This window comes from Salvia hispanica, chromosome 3 (genome assembly GCF_029641045.1).
Source record: "Salvia hispanica isolate PSC_SH4W2 chromosome 3, Shi_PSC_v1, whole genome shotgun sequence".
NCBI classification, from domain to species: Eukaryota; Viridiplantae; Streptophyta; class Magnoliopsida; order Lamiales; family Lamiaceae; genus Salvia; species Salvia hispanica.
The window spans coordinates 10,529,131-10,547,397 of record NC_142694.1 but is presented as its reverse complement, the minus strand read 5'-3'; the positions used below and the strand labels follow the sequence as shown (position 1 = coordinate 10,547,397).

At 38.1% G+C, this 18,267-nt stretch overlaps 3 protein-coding genes across 3 annotated transcripts; 2 read left to right on the top strand and 1 right to left on the bottom strand.

Moving 5' to 3' along the window:
- Nucleotides 1-1,564: 1,564 nt before the first annotated feature.
- On the bottom strand, nucleotides 1,565-4,344 carry LOC125219064 (SET domain-containing protein). The gene is made up of 5 exons (XM_048120927.2): nucleotides 4,263-4,344; nucleotides 3,796-4,183; nucleotides 3,346-3,542; nucleotides 2,497-2,788; nucleotides 1,565-2,412 (listed from the first exon to the last, which is right to left on the bottom strand). Exons 1-5 carry the CDS (start codon nucleotides 4,274-4,276, stop codon nucleotides 1,747-1,749), a joined length of 1,557 nt encoding a protein of 518 aa, XP_047976884.2. The 5' UTR covers nucleotides 4,277-4,344; the 3' UTR covers nucleotides 1,565-1,746.
- A 2,925-nt stretch (nucleotides 4,345-7,269) lies between these two features.
- Nucleotides 7,270-13,958, top strand: LOC125215692 (proline-, glutamic acid/leucine-rich protein). Its single transcript, XM_048117194.2, has 13 exons — nucleotides 7,270-7,618; nucleotides 8,113-8,229; nucleotides 8,680-8,744; nucleotides 9,476-9,581; nucleotides 10,206-10,277; nucleotides 10,362-10,421; nucleotides 10,493-10,622; nucleotides 10,695-10,888; nucleotides 10,994-11,178; nucleotides 11,782-11,909; nucleotides 12,058-12,332; nucleotides 12,752-12,992; nucleotides 13,151-13,958. The coding sequence occupies exons 1-13, from the start codon at nucleotides 7,361-7,363 to the stop codon at nucleotides 13,786-13,788; spliced, it is 2,469 nt and encodes an 822-aa protein (XP_047973151.2). The 5' UTR covers nucleotides 7,270-7,360; the 3' UTR covers nucleotides 13,789-13,958.
- An 893-nt stretch (nucleotides 13,959-14,851) lies between these two features.
- Nucleotides 14,852-18,228, top strand: LOC125214522 (diphosphomevalonate decarboxylase 2). The gene is made up of 10 exons (XM_048115581.2): nucleotides 14,852-15,277; nucleotides 15,744-15,942; nucleotides 16,245-16,308; nucleotides 16,427-16,490; nucleotides 16,576-16,656; nucleotides 16,765-16,851; nucleotides 17,022-17,179; nucleotides 17,290-17,338; nucleotides 17,624-17,748; nucleotides 17,845-18,228. Exons 1-10 carry the CDS (start codon nucleotides 15,068-15,070, stop codon nucleotides 18,056-18,058), a joined length of 1,251 nt encoding a protein of 416 aa, XP_047971538.2. The 5' UTR covers nucleotides 14,852-15,067; the 3' UTR covers nucleotides 18,059-18,228.
- Nucleotides 18,229-18,267: the final 39 nt, after the last annotated feature.

Genomic DNA, 18,267 nt, shown 5'->3' with positions numbered 1-18,267 from the left:
ATTTCCGATGAAAAACCTTAATATATGAAGGTAAATGTAAACATAGAAAATAAATTAGGATTGTCAATGGCAGAAGTTTGAAAATGGATGCTTCAAAATTTTCTAAGATGACATTTATTGAGCTCATTAAATTCAAGAACCGTAATTGATATTCCCATCATTAAATTTAACGACTTCCTTGAATTTCATATATATTTTCAAGTCAATATACAAAACCGTTAAGTGCTGTCACTAATGATCTCATCTATTTCAAATTTTAATTCACACTTTGATTTCGATCATTCAAAATTTGTCGTACTACCTCTATTATTTATACCACCACCAAATTTGCATTACATTTTAAGGCTATCACTTATTTATATTATCCTTCAAGCGTCACATTTTTTTCCTCCTACTAATAGGTCTAAAAATCAAATTATCATGGTCACAAAATAAACTTTGAAACATTATTGATTATTTAAAAAACATTTTTAAAGTTTCGAATGTTATTTATATTCCACATCAACTAAACAACTTCCTGAATTTAGGTGGATTAAGGATCAGTTAGGTTATTACTACTACTTTTATTTCGTTAACAATAACATTTTTTATCTTTTCTTTTTTTATATTTGATTAACATAATAATTATTGAAAAATGCTAATAGTATAAATATTATACGCGTATAAGATTTTATATTTAATATTTTAAAAGAACGTTCAATCATTTGTTCTAATAAATTGAATTATACATGTTCGTGATATTTTACCAAAAGCCCAATTAACTATGCAAGCCCAACATATTAATTCCTATTCAACACCTATCTATTATTAAGGATAAATTGGGTCTTATTCTAATGCTTATAGCACCCTAATCCAAAATCAAGACTAAATCTCCATCTTTGGATTTTAAAATGAGTGGATGAGATTAAAGCTCACAAAATCTCAATAAATAGTAGACAAAATATCAACAAAAGGGTAATATCGTCATTATGTTATCATATGATAATTTTCGTGAGTGTTTTTTTATATCAACATTGTGTATTACAAATATCAACAATATGACATTAGAATATCAACACAAGGACAAGAAAATATCAACACATTTTTATTGAGATTGGACATGCATAATATTGAGATTTTGCCTACAATATATTGAGATTTTTTATTGCATTTATTGAAAATAGTTGTTTATCAACATATACGAAAATTGAAATATAATTTATCAAATTTCATCACCCGAACATCGTCGGAACATATGCAATTGAGATCTCGTTGGAATCCTTATTAAATTATCTTTAATTTGATATATTTTTTGCGAAAAAATAATTTAAATTGAGATAGTTACGTAAATTTAAAGATTTGAGATGATTTTGAGGAGAGAGAAAGTAATTAGTTATAATTACTATATATAAAATTTGACATTAATAACCTTATAATTTAATTAATAATTATTTAAATTTAAAATATATTACCCTTGACATTATATTAACCACGAGATTTTCTAATCTAATGGTTGAAAATTGATCTCAATTTGGGATTGGTAATTAGTTAGCAATTGATTACATCCGAGGGTAAATTATCATAATTTTCAGTTAAATTGTAGATAATTTATGATTTGATTCGTATGAATCGAATAGATTGAGGTCAACCAAAAGTTATAATCTAAAGAGAAAGAAACTCCTATTCTCGTAAAATGTAAAAAAGGCCAGTTTTTTTCCGGCATAAATAAAACCTGGAGCAATGAATCTGTTTTACTGCACTGTTCCATCACAGTCGCGTCTCTGTTCCTTTCCTCTTTCTTCCTCCATTAGCGGATACAATAGTTGCAGAATAGCGTCTGAGTTTCTCAAGTATCCTCCTCTCACTAATACGCAGCATTAACGAATGATACAGCTTCCCCTCCGTTGCACGACAGCACCCGTCTCGCGATTTCACGTCTTCCTCCAGAGAACTCGGCCCGTACAGACTCTCTCTAGCATCAGCAAGGGAAGAAAGAGCTACCCCAACGCCCGGCGTCAGCAACAGTTTCTTGCTCGGATCCGAGCCTTTGGCAGACAGAACGATCTCCTTATTTAACAACTGGAACTTTGCTGCTGCGTTTGTTTCTCCTGTACCCGACACGGCTTGATCAAGTGCACGGGATTCATCCTTGGGCAACAGCATTATGTAGAGTAATACCAACAGCTCGTCTTGAGGCTCCCCGTCACATGAGATTTCAAAGTATTCGGAATCTTGATCGCCACATCCTGAGTACCCCATCTTTCTCCAGATTGATAGCCTTCTTCTACTTTGGTGACATGAAAACAGAGATAAGCTCCACTGGACTACAATATCCAAGTCGATGTTCAGAATATCAAAGGGATTATCAGCTTCTGTAAATCCATATCTATGCAGAAGGGCTGCATTGCCTAAATGTCCATATGTATTGAACACCTGAAACAATATTAGTCTTTTCAGAATCCATCGACAAATCATGCTGAATCGTTATCTAGCCACACGAGGGGTGAAAATCCTTACCTCAGCTCCAGCTTTGACATCTTTGATCATGATAATTTCCAGGAAGGGAGACTCATTTCCTGAGCCCGAAGAAAGTTCTAGGTCACTCCCACTTCCATCTCCTCCTTCCGAATGAGAATCATGAGTTACCGGCTCATCATCTACATCACTTTCATGGTCGTTACCCTCCTTTTCACTGGAGGTGCTATCATCTCCATCACTTTCGTGGTCAGTACCCTCCTTTTCACTGCCGGTGTCATTATCAGATTCAGTTGTAATATGTACATCCTCAGCAGCTGTTTTGTGATTAAACCTAGATTCACGAGAGTGGAATCATTGAGATATGGGAGGAAGAGCTATGATGAGAAGGATAAACAACATATTGACCCCTTTGAAAAGCATCACTAGAAAAAAAAATTGGCCTCTGGTGAACTATATGGAACAAAACAAGAATGCATATGCTTAAGATGGGATAATGTATTTGTACCAAAATACCTTAATCAATAGTACAAAATAACTTTACTTAGATCTTCGTTGTTCAATATTCAGATACCTCAGACGAATTTTCATCAACACGAAAGACCAGACTTTAGAATTTTCAGATTCAAATGAGCTTTTCAGCAAGCAGCAAGGCAAATAAATATGTTAAATCGAGCATCTTTAAGTTAAATATGGATATGACATTCTGGAAACTGGTCATGGAAAACATAAAAGGTCCAAAACAATGATGCGGAGATCTATGTTTCAGAGATTTTTGTGTTAGTACTCTAACTTTGAATATTTCATCTGAAATAACCTTCACAAACAACAAAAATCCATGTCCTACATTTTCAATAGTGGCAAACATTATGAGATTTAAGAAGAACTCACAGATCAGCCAAAGGGACCATGCCGTAGCCATGATACTCATCGACCTGAAATGACCTCGAAGCAACTAGACTCTTTGCAGCAAAATATTCATCAACGGTGAAAGATTCCGGCTTGAGCTCAAAAGAGTCCAACTCCAAAACAGGTTTTATGCATTCCTTCCAGTCTTCAAAGACCAGAGCCTTGTCTTCTTTAACTGTCTGCCTACACATTCCATTGCCTGTTTGTCAATAAACTACAGAGACTATTGATATGTAGATGCTTCAATCATGTGGTTTACAGATGAAACTAATCAAATAGAGGTGAACTAAGTAGGTTTCAATTACAATAATAAGTTAGTCATGATTAAGCTCTAAGCCTCGAAATTCTAATCGTAATTAACTCAATTGTTTGCTTTAATATCTGAATTATCATTTATCATTCATGAGTGAGCTTTAAGCGTGATGGTCTGACCTTGTGCAGTTCAGTTCCGGCGAGGAGAGAGTCGATTTCGGAGATTGACCAGAGCAGCGGAATGGGCTCGAAATTAGGCAGTATCTGCAAGTACTCGAACCACTTCGAATCGGCGTCGAGGATCTTCTCGTACATTAGGGCGAAGCAGAGCCCTAAATTGCCGCCGAGCTCCGCCTCCTCGATGAGTTCGCTGGCGGCGGAAGTGGCGACGGTGAGGCAGCTCTGCTTAGGGATCTTCGCCACGACGTCGCCCTCCTTCAAGTCGCTTAAGGCCTCCACGGAGATCGGCGGCGAGTCGTCGGCGCAGCCGCTTTCGGTTGCGAAGAGAAGGGCGTCGCTCCACTCTACGCCTTGCTCCTTCATCCACCGTTTGAATGCTATCATCTTTCTGCAATTCATAGGTGATTAAAAGGTGATAGTTTGTTGTACTGGGAAATAGGCGGCGCGGGTGATAGAGGTGGAGTTACCTGGCGGCGGCCATTGCGCTCCGGCGATGTAGGGACGCGACGAGAGTTGGGCTTGGCGGCGCCGTGTTAGTTACTATGAAAGCGCTAATGAAGCAATAAAAACGTGTTGGTTTAGTTTAATTTCTCTTATAGCACTCCCAATGGTCTCCCTTATTTCTCCCTAACTCCTGCCACATCAGCGTCACATCAGCACCAAAATTTATCCCCAGTTTTTAGCCAACTTTTAGCCAACTTCTGCAATGGTTTCTCCCTTATTTCTCCCTAACTCAACATTTCATTTTTACATCATCACTAATTTAATTGTTTTATTTTAATATATAATAAAACTAGCTTATTTAATTTATAAGTACAAAACAAATAATAGTAATAAAGTTCGTTGTATTAAACACGGGTACACATTACAACGAAGAAAATTAAAAAAAAAAAAAAGTACACGAATGGAAAAAAAAATCAAAAAAAAAATTCAAAGAAAAAAAAATCAAGGGCGGTGGGCGCGGTTTCTATTTGCCCACAATTCTTCGATGATATCGTGTTGTAGTGCTTGATGGGCCTCCTTCTGGTGTATGTCCATGAACGCCTGGAACCGTTCATGTTCGTTGTGCGGTACACCCTGGCGGGCGGACTCGGTTGAGACACCGTGACTCGATGATGCAACACTTGGGTCGTTGGTGACGTCGAGGACGCCTTCGTGTTCATCTTCGATGATCATGTTATGCATGATGATGCACGCATACATGATATCGGCAATATCCCCCTGGTAGAAAAAGCGCGTCGGGCCCTTTACCAGTGCAAATCGCGATTGGAGCACCCCAAATGCCCTCTCCACATCCTTGCGCGCAGACTCTTGCGCTCGGGCAAAATACCTTCTTCTATCTCCGAGTGGGCATCTGATCGTCTTCAGAAACACGGGCCATTGCGGATAGATGCCGTCAGCCAGGTAGTACCCCATGTTATGCACATTGCCATTGGCCGTGAATTCGATGGAGGGGCCTAACCCGTTGATCCGCTCGTTGAAAAGGGGCGAGGAATTGAGAACATTTAGGTCGTTGTTCGACCCGGCTATACCAAAATAAGCATGCCAAATCCAAAGCCGTTGGTCGGCAACGGCTTCAAGAATGATGGTGGGATGCGTACCTTTGTAGCCGGTAGTGAACTGGCCTCGCCACGCGGTTGGGCAGTTCTTCCACTGCCAGTGCATACAGTCGATGCTGCCGAGCATCCCCGGAAAGCCGTGGGTCCTCCAGTGCCAATCCAGTAGGAACTGGCAGTCAGCTGCGTCCGGCGAGCGAAGGTAGTGCTCCCCAAATATCTCTCGCACGCCCTGACAGAAATTCTTCAGGCACTCATTGCCAGTCGTCTCGCCGCAGTGCAGATACTCATCGAACATGTCGGCGGACCCTCCGTATGCCAACTGCCGGATGGCAACAGTGCATTTCTGTAGGGGCGATAGTTCGGGCTTCCCTGCTGCGTCTCGCTGGAGCCGGAACTCGGGGTAACGCGCGGACAACGCATTAACAATGCGCAGGAAGAGGGAGCGGCGCATTCTGAACCGGCGACGAAATACATCTGCCGGATAACGTGGTTCCTCCGCGAAATAATCGGCGAACAGCCGATCGTGCGCACCAGTGTGGTCGCGAGGGATGTATCGGCGCCGCCGGCGGATTGGCCGTTGGGGGGGTGGCTGCTGCATTCGAGCGATCTCGCTTTGTATGCGGCGGGAGATATAGTTGTTGATTGGGTTGTTGGCGAAACCCGCTACATCCCATCCGGTGGGAGCGGGAGGTACCTCTTCTTCGGAAGAAGAATGTGATATTTCCTCGTCGGACTGAGCACGAGACGATGAATCAGAACTCATTTAATAAAGATGGAGAGAAAAAAGATTGAAAATTTGTGTGAATGAAGTTTGTCGGTGATGAATGGAGGAAGAGGATGAAATATTTATAGGGGTGGAATTTAGAATATGACCGTTGAAGGAAAAAAAAAAAAAAAATTTTGATCATCGCCGGATTATCGCCGAACAGCTCCCCACAGTGGCCGGCGATGATCCGGGGATTTTTCGGCGTTAAAACGCCGCTTGGCGTAAATTCGGTAGGAAATTCGCCGAAAAATCGCCGACCTCCTCCCAATGGCCGGCGATAAGTCGGCGATATCCGGCGAAAAATCGCCGGATTATCGCCGTCGCCATTGGGAGTGCTCTTAAAACATTGTAAATTTTGTGTATTTCATGTCTTTTTATATTACTAGTATTATGTATGGTAATTAACAATACAAGTTATAGTTAAATTCCGTGAAGTCGCATTTTTTAGCGGCACGAGTTTTAAAAAATGTTAAGAAAGTAGGTGGAAAAAAATTAATAGAATAGGAGTTCCACTTGTATATATTAATTTTAAATGAAACGTGAGTAGAATGAGTTAGTTAAATGTGTGACCCTATTATTATTTATGGTAAAAGTGAATCAAGACTCTTGTTCGTGGACGGATAAAATGAAAAAACAAGAGTTCTATTCGCAGACGAAGGGAGTAGTATATTCGTAAAGTTGAGTGTGCCAATTTATTCTACTTGCTAGTTAGGTATGAAAAATGAAAAATTATACTTTAATTTAAAAATTCACTCCGTCTATAAAAAAATAGTCCATTTTATCATTTTGGGATGTTTACAAAAAATAATCTCATTTCTATAAATAGAAAGTCTCTCATACTTCATCTATTTTTTCTCTATATTTCTCTTACTTTTTGGGTTTTATTTATTTTTTTTTCATTCTTTCTTATTTTACTAAATTTATCATTAAAATCCACGCCTTAATAAATGAGATTATTTTTTGTGAATAGGAGGAGCGGTATGTTGTGGGCTTACGCATTCATTATTGTTGGGCCTTAATGGAATACTGCTAAAATGTACACACAGACCAAAGAGTAAAAGAATAAAACAAAGCCCTAAAGTTTTTATTTTTTTTATTACGATATGCAAAATGCATTACTAAAATGGTTTGTATTGGCGCGATTTCTAATATCCCAAAAAAAAACTCGTAAATTTTACAAGTGAATTCAGCTCTGTATTCTGCTAAAACCCTAAACCCTTCTCCAATAGAACGGCGGAGGATGTCGGCGCCGGAGGCCATGTACGATGTCGCGATGAAACCGAAGTTGCTCCGTTCGCTGCTGAGGGAGTACGTTCCCGATGAGAAGCACCCCTTCACTAACCCCTCGGAGCTCTCCTACGTTGTATCCGCCGTCAAAACCCATAAATTGTTATCGGAGCGGACACCCCCTGAGACTCAACAGGATTTGGTGGACGCCTGGAAATCGGCCGTCGATTCATGGGTCAATCGATTGCTCGCCTTGGCGTCTAGCAATTTGGTAATAAGAAATTTAATTTGCATTTAATTGTTTCATTGTTTTCGTAGCTAGTCTGCATTGGGTCTTCGTCAGTTCGTTGTATAGGTTTTGTTGTAGTACTTGTGGTTTATGTGCTGTGTTTGCTCAATCAGACAAGCAAATAGTACCAATTCAGATTTTTACTGTTTCTAGTAGTTTGACTGAAATGTGGAATGGATGAGATATGTGCCTAAATTACTCACAAATGTATAATTTAATAAAGTGAACTTTTCTTGTGGTGTTTTTATCCTGGCTCAATAGATTTTGTTTTTGGGCATCAATGTGTATTTAATTGCCGGTGTAATGTAGGTTTATTTTGTAAATATTTTTTCATTCAGTTTTATTTTACTCTTTGGTGCCTTTCGACATGTTTATGGTCACTGGGTATTTTATGAGTAATTGATATTTGATGAAGTTAATAATTATGGTGACATGTACTTATATGTTTTTTTTTGGTGTTCATGGATGTTCTTTAGCCAGATAAGTGCTGGGCTGGAATATGTTTACTTGGATTGACCTGTCAGCAGTGCAGTTCAGAGCGCTTTTTAACTTCATATGATGTTTGGTTGAACAAGCTTCTCGCGCATATACAGGTATGTTTTGCTGTTTAATAGCTAAGAATGTAATCGTGCAACCATAAGTAATTTGTTGGTTCATATTCTTTAGAATTGAGTGTAAACTACTTTGCAGATGTAGTGTATTCATGTCATTTTAGAGGTGAAATCTCTTTGCACTAAAATTAATGAGCAGAAAGAACTTGTTGGGGAGATTGAAATAAAAAGAATTTCAGAAATGTAATATACTCCCTCCGTCCCAAGGTATATGTCACACTTGGGTGATGGCACGGGATTTGAGGAGATGTTATTATGTGTGTTAAGTGGAGGGAGAAAATATATTTTTATATGTTAATGTGAGAGTGAACTTTTTTCTGAAAAAGGAAATGGACATCTTTTGTGGGTGGGTCAAACTAAAAAGTAAATTGTGACATCTACCTTGAATATATATTTGTTTTGTTTACATTGTTTCTTTTATCTTCTTACCAGCCTTCAGAAGTTTCTCATTTTGTGAAGGCATCTTCTTGTGCCTCTCTATCAGATATGTTTACAAGGTATGTTTTGAACTGGTCTTTGTATTTATGTTCATTATCCATGTTGTTTCTATTTAGTTAAATGATACAAGAGTCAATCACTTTTTTTATTGTTTTGTATGAAATGTGCCATAGTGGACTAATGGAAATTCTTTAGATTCTATGTATTAGAAACAATTTAAAATTAGAGATTCTTCAATATTACATGTACATTTAATTGCAATTCATCGCTCGTGTTGCTATACAAAGATATCTGTGCACATATTAGTTACTCTTCTCAAGTATAATAGGCAATGGAAATCTTCAACCTAATACAAAAGCTTGGGTCTTGTAAAGTGTGTAGTGTAGTTGACATTTGTATCAACCTATTAAAGAATCTGAGATAGATATAGTCTAGTGAGCCCTACATAAAATTATGTTAGGGACTAAGGTGTTATCTGCTTCTTCATGTCATATACTCCCTCCGTCTCACAAGAATATGCACTCTTTCCTTTTTAGTCCATCCCACAAGAATATGCATTTTCCAATTTTGGAAATTCTTTTCCCTCTATTGAGGTGGGACCCATTCTCCACTAACAATACTTTAATTACTTTTTTCTCTCTACCTCTATCTTATTTTACTAATTTTACATTAAAACCCGTGCCGAACCCAAAGTGCATATTCTTTGGGACAAGGGAGTAAGAGTTAGCTGTAGTGAACTTATTACACTATCTTGAATTGTTTAGTTTTCTAATTTTGTGTTGTGAATTAGGCTGGATGATTTTTCAAATGTGAAAAAGGATGCAACTTCGCTGGCAACAAAAGTTACTCAACAGTCACTGAAGCTGTTAAATGAGGAGAGCTCATCTGTTGTATTGGTTGGTATATAACAGTATTCTCGTGCACTGTTTTTTAATGTGTTTTGGTGTGTGATTTTGTTTTTGTATTGGATAAAGTTGTGATAAATGGGCGGCACATGTAGTATGTATGTGAAGGTTAGTTAGAATTGTTTTCAATGGTGTGATGTAAGTGAAAGATTTGTGATCAAAATACTAGTATATGTTTATGACAGACATGCACTTGAACTGAGGTATCTGCGGTTTGGTTCAAAAAGGATCTGTAGTGCAAACTCATTCAAGTGCATTTAGAAATTAGAATGCAGATGTATTGCACCTATCAGTGGAATGTCAGTTCAGATCTTTATTTATAGATTTATAATTAATTAGTTAAAAATATCCTTCCATTTTATTTAACTTTATGCAGATTGCAGACATGTTTTGGAAGATATCTAAGATTGGAAAGAGTAAAAATAAGCAAAGGATAATGAATTTCTACTGAGCTTGCCTTTTTTCCTTTTGTTTTACTTCATCTATGTTTGAAAAAATTATTTTATGGCCCATCAAGTCTATGAAGATGTTGACTCTGATAACACTAATTGAACAGTGATAGTTTCTGCTGTGCAAGTTTAATCTTTTTTTTTTTCTGGGATGAATTAACTGCAGGAAGAAGCTATGTGTCTTTTACGTACCTTGATTGATTTCTTTCCGTCAGCAGTTCACCGACATTATGACAGTGTAAGTGGTTACCCTTTATAATCTACAAACATACGGGATATTTGAAGAGATTTGACCTCTTGATAAATGAATTTATTATTTTAGGTTGAAGCTGCTATTGTTTCAAAGCTCATATCTGGAAAATGCTCTCCAAGTGTTTTAAAGGTGAGAGTTTGTGAATTATTCGATTTGTCACTAAGTTAAAATTAATCTTACCAAACTACTGGCACTTACAGAACCTAGGCCATGGGTTATCACTGCTTCCAAAATCCAGAGGAGATGAGGATAGCTGGTCCCTGATGATGAATAAGATTTTACTTTATGTAAACAGCCAGTTGAATGATGCATTCCAGGGTCTAGAAGAAGGTACTAAGAGAAGTTTCCATTAGCAGTTGCTGATATTAGTAGTAATTACATGTCTAAGTCGTTTTATTACAGAGACCAGAAATGCAAAAGCAATGAGGGCTTTGCTTCCAGCTGGCAAAGAACCTCCACCTCCACTAGGAGGCTCAGAAGTGTCTGATCAAAGCTCAGATATTTCAACCAGGAGCCCCGAGCGACTGTTGGCATCTAGAATTTCTTCTCTTCTGCAGTGCTGTTCTGACATGCTAACAACTCCTTACCCTGTTATGGTATTCTCTTATTTTGCATCTGCTTTCGAATGAAAGCATGAATTCATGTTTTGCGGTTTGATTTTCTGTCAATCAGAATAAAGAATAACACGTGTGAAATATCAGGTTCATGTTCCTATTTGTGGTTTGATAGCCCTTGCTGGGAGGGTGCTATTGGTCGATGGTTCCTTGCCTTTATCTTCGTATTCTTTTATGACCACCCTGAAACAAGAATTTGTTTGTTCGGAAATCCCAAATATGCAATTCCAAAGTCTGGAAATCCTCACAGCTATTGTCAAGGGGCTGGGCAGGTATATCATATATTGTCAAAGAGCAACTGATACCAAACAAGAATTACTGTACTGATGATGTTGATATGATGTGGTGCTTCGAAGGGTAGCATGTTTATATCTTTGGCTACAGGTTTAGGTCTAAGTGCATACCATTTCATATCACAGTACTGTATCAATAAGTGTTAATAGAAGAGACAACTTTGCACCATGTAGGTAAAGGTGAAAAAAGAAGTAAATCACCAAGAAACTATTATAACTGAAAAGAGAATTATGGTCCCAAGCTACATTCTACCCAAAAGATGAGCGTAGGAGAATATTGTAGATATTTCAATTGAGTTCCCTAAACTGTACCGACTTTTGTAACAATCTCAAGCATTTATGAGCTTCCTGATTTGAAGTTAAAATTATAAAAGTACAGATGGAAGATTGTAGGATAACTGAGGCCACAAATAAGTAGTTCCTACACAGATCATTGTCTTGTTTCTATTGCTGCCATGTCTTCTAGAACGTAAATACTACGGAGTATCTGTTAAAATTCTTCGAAGTGCTTCAGCTTTAATTTTTTAACAAAAGTTCTTCAAGCTCTGTTGATGTTCAGACTTTGTAATTTCTTTCACGCAGCCAAGTCTTACCTTATGTTGCGGAAATTTTTGAGTTGCTGAAAGAATACTTGAGCAGATGTAAAATCCCTGGGCTGAAGATAAAAGCATACTCAATTCTGAAAGTCCTCCTAATATCAATGGGCGTTGGTATGATAACATGTTTTCAATTTTAATAATTAAATGCTGATGGGTAGACTCCTGTAACCATGACATTTACAGCGGTGCGTGTGTTATGTTGAGAAGATGCAATGAAGTCTTCGTTTAGTCATAGCCTTTGTTTTTGCTCTTTGGGCAGGGCTTGCAATTCATGTTAGCCAGAATATTGTCAGCAATGTATTCGTTGACTTAGATTTCCTTGGGATTGAGAAGGACGTCAAAAGCTCAGGTACAAACACAAAGGTCCAGGCAGAATTGTCCAATGACTTCCACTATAAGAAAAGGAAGCGTGGGAAAGTTTCATTGCAAGAGCAGCCTACTCATGGTGATCTGGAAGGGGAAGTGTCAATTAATTCAACTCCTATATCCGTGAAGATTGCAGCGTTGGAGGCACTAGAAGCACTCCTCACTGTGGTACGTTCTTCTGACGATAATCATGAGTTAAGATTCAAGTTTTTCTTTGAAATGTTTCATTCCATATTGTATCCTCAGAAATAGATGATATAACATTGACTACCACCTTCACCTTTCAAATGTTCCATTACATTCTAATGGATGGTAAATCCAAAGTGCCAGACTTCAATATTTTTTCTTGGGCGTTTCAACATTGAGATTCATTCTTTCTAAAAATTACCACAGTTCATGTTTAAGTGTGTGGCCCACCATGATGTCCATATTAATACCTGAAATATAGTTTTCGGTTTAGTTCAAGTAAAAGCTATCTCATACCCAACCCTTTAGTAATAGCTGTTTTTGTCTCGTTAAGTTTGACAACGGTCGAGTGCTTGTAATATTATATTCATTGAGTTGAACAAATCTATAATTGTTAACAGGGTGGTTCAGTTAGATCTGAAAGCTGGCGAGGAGACGTTGATAAATTACTTATAACTGTGGCCACATATGCTTGTAGAGGTGGGTCCAAGGAGGAAAGGAAGATTCTTCTATCAGGTGATGCTACGCCTACGTGGGCGGACTTCCAAGTAGCTGCATTACGTGCACTTCTGGCATCTCTTCTTTCACCTGGCAGAGTACGCCCATCTCATCTGGCGCTTGGTCTACAGCTTTTCCGTAAAGGTAATATATTATGCTCTATTGGTCTTCCTTTCTTGAATCTTACAAATGCACAATTGCCTAAGAGTATGCATAGATTCGTCTGCTGCACAATAACGAAGATATACACGAGTTGCTCTTTCTGCTGCTTCTCTCTGTTGCTTATGCTTGTTATTCTGTAGGCACGCAAGCAACAGACACAAAGCTTGCTGAGTATTGTGGGCATGCACTGCTGGCTTTAGAAGTGCTCATACACCCGAGGAGCCTGCCTTTGTTGAATTTCAATTCCGATGGCGATGGGTATAAAGCTCTTGGCCACTTGCGCGATCCTATATACCCTAGTGGAGACAGACAAATTCCTAATTATCAACATGATGAGCCTGAATCAGAAGAAGACGATCTCATTGAAAATTGGCGTGGAAAAGACGATGAAATGGAGATTCAAGTCACAGAGAGGCAACAGCCCATGGAGCCTGCTGACGAAGTCACTTCTGGTGTTGATGTCCTCAAGAAAAATGAGGTTACAACCTCAGAAAATGGTCCTGACAACAATGGCATTGAAGCGAAACGCTTCAAAAGTGCAATTGACCAAAGTGGAGGCGTGTTGGAAAGCGTTGAGCTGGAGCCTGCAAATGGGAAAGCTGCACCAGTAGAGAACAGCGTCACAGCTGAGAGTGGTGCGGTTTCTGTTTCAGAGACTATACTTGAAAGAATATCTGCTAGATTATCTAATATCGACAGAAGTAATGAGGTGATGTTCGAATCAGACGATGAAGATGTATTTCCAGACATCGTGGATGGCGATCCAGATTCTGACTAGATTATTGAGACTTGATGGTTAACTGGTGGAGTTCAAGAGCTTGCTCTGATTAATGTTCAACACCAAATTTTGATGGATGATAGTAGTAAATTTTTGAGTTATTGTAGTTTGTGTACTACATTTTAATGTCATGAAAATTTACCATTTTAATGATATTGATCTCTGAATAACTGTGTGTTTGATTCGCTAATAAAATATCTTAAGATGGATAAATTATCACATGTTTCTATATCTTACTTAGTTATTGGAGATAAAACTGAATTATTTTCGTAGTTTGACTAAACAGGTCAATCAATTGGTGCTGACTTATTTGGCTGTTTTTGGCCTTTACTTTTAAATTTGTAAATCTCAAAATTCTAAATACAACAGCTTACAGAGAGTTGGTGATTAATAATATCATTCAAATTGTATTGGTAGTAGCCTTGTACTAATATAAGATTGCTCAAGTCACACTACTAGTCTATAAGAAATTCTTTTGTCAATTGTACCAATAATAAATTAAGAAGGCTACACTCAAAATAAACCTATTTTCATTTAGGATACAATTACAAGAGTACTAATAATAAATATTTTTGGGCACACCAGCACTTTTTATATTCAAAGCTTGGCTGTCTAATTTAGACTCTTTTTTAATTTATTCACACTTGACCTTAGTGGAGCACAATTTTTAATACTATAGTATGATATTTATTGACAAATTTCAGCAGCCTTCCCACTCCACCTACCACTCCACCACTTAATAGTCAATTAAGTAGCACTTTACTAAGTCAGTACAGATTTTAAGTTAGGATAGCATGCTATAGAAATCCCAAAATTTTGTTAAACTCTTGTTAATTTCACAACTTCTATCTATAGCAAATTATATTACTATAATTTTAATACAGTAGTATTTTTCTTAATTGTTCTTTTGATTTAAATATGAGAAAAATTGTGTATGGCTAAGCTAAATCTATGATTTTTATGCATATTAATATACTACTACTACTATTACTATATTTTTTGTAAATTTCTAAACTTGGGATACTAACATGACTTAATTGACTAAATTACACATTGGTGGTGTGCCTAGTTTGTAACGAAGCCTAACTGTTTTTTAAGCTCATTCAATTCAACAATGGCGTCCCTCTAAGCTGACCAATCTACCCCTTCCACACACACTGCGCATGAACCTATACCTATAAACCAACTCAATCCACTCACATTTGCGTAACTACTTCGCCTCAACCTGTCAGATCCGATCCACACCAGCCACAGCCAAGGCAGAAATCGAGACAATTTCATGGCGGCGGAGAAATGGGTTGTGAGTGTGACGGCGCAGACGCCGACGAACATAGCGGTGATTAAGTACTGGGGGAAGAGGGACGAGGAGCTCATTCTTCCGATCAACGACAGCATCAGTGTGACTCTCGACCCCGGCCACCTCTGCACCACCACCTCTGTCGCTGTCAGCCCCGCCTTCACTCACGATCGTATCTGGCTCAACGGAAAGGTACAATTACATCGAGTTTTATGATTTTTTTTTTCTTGCTCGCTTCTTTGATTTTGCTTGAGTTGATGCCGTTTGACCTAATTGTATTTTGTATACAAATGTGTGTGTGTGTGTGTGTTAATTCAGGCTTGAACTGATGATTTCTGCAGTAAAAATTTCTTCCACTTTAAGTTAAAGGTTTGAAGAGATTTATGAATATGATTAAAGGTTTGGTTGTTTTGGTCTTCGTAATGAATGTGAATTTGAAGATGGGCTTGTTCAATTAGTGAGTTGAGTTTGCTAAGGAATGTAGAGTTATAAGTAGAATCACAGGAGATATTGAGGAAAAATAACCAGGCTTGGCTAGTGTCCACCGTTGCTGTAGCTTGATAGACTATTTGGGAGTGCTGTATCCGTTCGATTAGCCCTGTGCTAACTAGGATTTCTTAACAGTGCAATATATCTTATGTGTTTCTTGCTTGAATAGGAGGTATCTCTTTCTGGAGGCAGATTCCAAAACGTGTTGAGAGAAATTCGCTCACGTGCTACTGATTATGAGGATGAGAAGAGGGGCATCAAGATCACAAAAAAGGACTGGGAGAAGCTGCGTGTGCACATTGTTTCTTATAACAATTTCCCTACTGCTGCTGGTTTAGCATCATCAGCTGCTGGTTTGGCATGCCTGGGTAATTTGATATTCACTCAATCACTTGCTTGAAAAATTATAAGATCCTGCCTTTTTTTTCTGTTCCACATCACATGATTATCTTGCACTCCTTCAAACAATGAAGCATTTCTATTCTTAGAGTTGTGTAAATGAACTTTCTGATTGCCTGAATATGAATTGCTGTTCCCTCAAAAAAAAAAAAAACTATGAAGGGTTGTGTTTGGTTGTTCACCCAAAATTCAAATGTCGTTTAGTATAGTAAAGTGGCTGAAATATTTCAGTTCTACATTCATTTTAACTAATGTGATCATTTTTATTCAGTTTTTTCCTTGGCAAAGCTCATGAATGTGAAAGAAGATCACAGCCAATTGTCTGCTATTGCAAGGTAAATATAGATTTCCCGAGTTCATTGATCTCAGATATGTCCTCACTATCGTCTGACCAGAACCTATAGAGTTTAGTACCACAAATTTAATTACTGTCTTTTTCTGTATACATATCAGGCAAGGGTCAGGAAGTGCTTGCCGCAGCTTGTATGGTGGATTTGTCAAGTGGATCATGGGAAAAGTAATTTTCATAAATAGATTATTTTATATACTTTTTGTTCTTTGATTATTGTTACTTTTCTAATTATTTCCCTGGATGACTGCAGGAGGATAATGGCAGTGACAGTATTGCTGTGCAACTTGCCGATGAAAAGCACTGGGATGACCTCGTTATTATCATTGCAGTGGTGTGTATCCGTATTTCTCTTAACATCACATTTATTTGCTAGCTTATTGTGTAATTGTGTTATTATAGCATATTACTTGTTTTTAAGTGGTGTTTGTTTGAATTTCAGGTAAGCTCAAAACAGAAGGAAACTAGTAGTACATCTGGAATGCGTGACACAGTTGAAACCAGTGAGCTTATAAAACATAGAGCAAAGGTATGCCAGTGACATTCCCTAATACTGTATGAACTTTGTCAATATTTCACGCCCCACTTGATTTTTGAAATCCCTCTCGAGTCTCTTTGCTGTCTCTGTCTTTATGTTGGATACTATGGCATCAGTGTTTAGACTGACGAAGAATCCAATGTCTTGCTGAAATTTCACAGGAAGTAGTACCGAAGCGTATAAAAGAAATGGAAGCAGCTATAGCTAAGCGTGATTTTCCTTCTTTTGCTCGTCTGGCTTGTGCGGACAGTAATCAGTTCCATGCAGTTTGCCTGGACACCCTGCCCCCCATATTCTACATGAATGACACATCCCACAGGCAAGCACCCTTCTTCAGTTCTAATCAACACCATATTATCTTTTCAAATAATTGAGCATTTTTTTTTGTAAATCATCACTTTGAAGCTCATCGAGGCATTAATATTTCAGGATTATCAGCGGTGTTGAGAAATGGAATCGTCATGAAGGAACACCTCAGGTTAATCTCTTTCTCTTTACATCTAGAATGAATAGGGGAAGTTTTTTCAACTTGCATGTCGGAACAATTCAGACAATTTTTACCACTTTCTTTGGATGTGAGCCTTTTCGTTCATCTTCACAAGCTGATAAGAAATCAAGATAGTCGAAACGCAACTCCCTATCCACAAATGGATTGTTTGAATGCCCACTTCCTATTAATCTCTTGTCACTCTACACGTTCCAGTTATTTTAAGATAGACTTTAGCTAGAACCAGAAGGTTACTAATAGAAAGATGATTTACAGGTGGCTTATACCTTTGATGCTGGGCCAAATGCAGTTCTAATCTCAAAAGACAGGAAGACTGCAGCCCTTTTGCTTCAGAGGCTGCTCTTTCAGTTCCCTCCTCAATCAGATGCTGACTTGAACAGGTAGTTCCGAGTTCCCAAATTATAGGTGTTTCTTGCATGTATAATCTTGACACACGATAACTCATGTGGTTCTGTATGCGACCCCCATTTCCACAGCTATGTCATTGGTGATAAGACGATACTTAAAGATGCTGGCATTGAGGACTTGAAGGATATTGAAGCTTTGGCTCCGCCTCCTGAGAATGCGTCAACCCAGAGATGTAGGGGAGATGTTAGCTACTTTATCTGCACAAAACCCGGGAGAGGACCCGTTGTGCTGGCCGACGAAAGCCAGTCTCTTATTAACCCTGAAACTGGGCTGCCCAAGTGAATCGCCACGTTTCAAAAGTCGAGTTCGTACTGAGAAAATTCAAGCTGTGAACCTTTACATTAATTGTAGTAATGAGTTTTTCTTGTTAAGCCATTTTATCTTGCTTTTTTACCAAATTATTGTGTAAACATCTCTTCAGAAATATAGACAAATAAATTCAGTTTGCCATATGTTTGTTTTCCATCTCATTATAATGCAAACACTATTGC

Excerpts from the sequence above, each read along its gene's own strand:
- LOC125219064 (XM_048120927.2), bottom strand. Across the intron at positions 3,543-3,795 it reads CCGGAACTGAACTGCACAAG|ACAGTTAAAGAAGACAAGGC; the intron begins GTCAGACCATCA and ends ATGTGTAGGCAG. Across the intron at positions 2,413-2,496 it reads ATGTCAAAGCTGGAGCTGAG|GTGTTCAATACATATGGACA; the intron begins GTAAGGATTTTC and ends ATATTGTTTCAG.
- LOC125215692 (XM_048117194.2), top strand. The coding sequence starts at position 7,361 with ATGTCGGCGCCGGAGGCCATGTACGATGTCGCGATGAAACCGAAGTTG. Across the intron at positions 10,422-10,492 it reads GCTCTCCAAGTGTTTTAAAG|AACCTAGGCCATGGGTTATC; the intron begins GTGAGAGTTTGT and ends TGGCACTTACAG. Across the intron at positions 11,910-12,057 it reads CCTAATATCAATGGGCGTTG|GGCTTGCAATTCATGTTAGC; the intron begins GTATGATAACAT and ends CTCTTTGGGCAG.
- LOC125214522 (XM_048115581.2), top strand. The coding sequence starts at position 15,068 with ATGGCGGCGGAGAAATGGGTTGTGAGTGTGACGGCGCAGACGCCGACG. Across the intron at positions 15,943-16,244 it reads TGCTGGTTTGGCATGCCTGG|TTTTTTCCTTGGCAAAGCTC; the intron begins GTAATTTGATAT and ends ATTTTTATTCAG. Across the intron at positions 16,852-17,021 it reads TTATAAAACATAGAGCAAAG|GAAGTAGTACCGAAGCGTAT; the intron begins GTATGCCAGTGA and ends GAAATTTCACAG.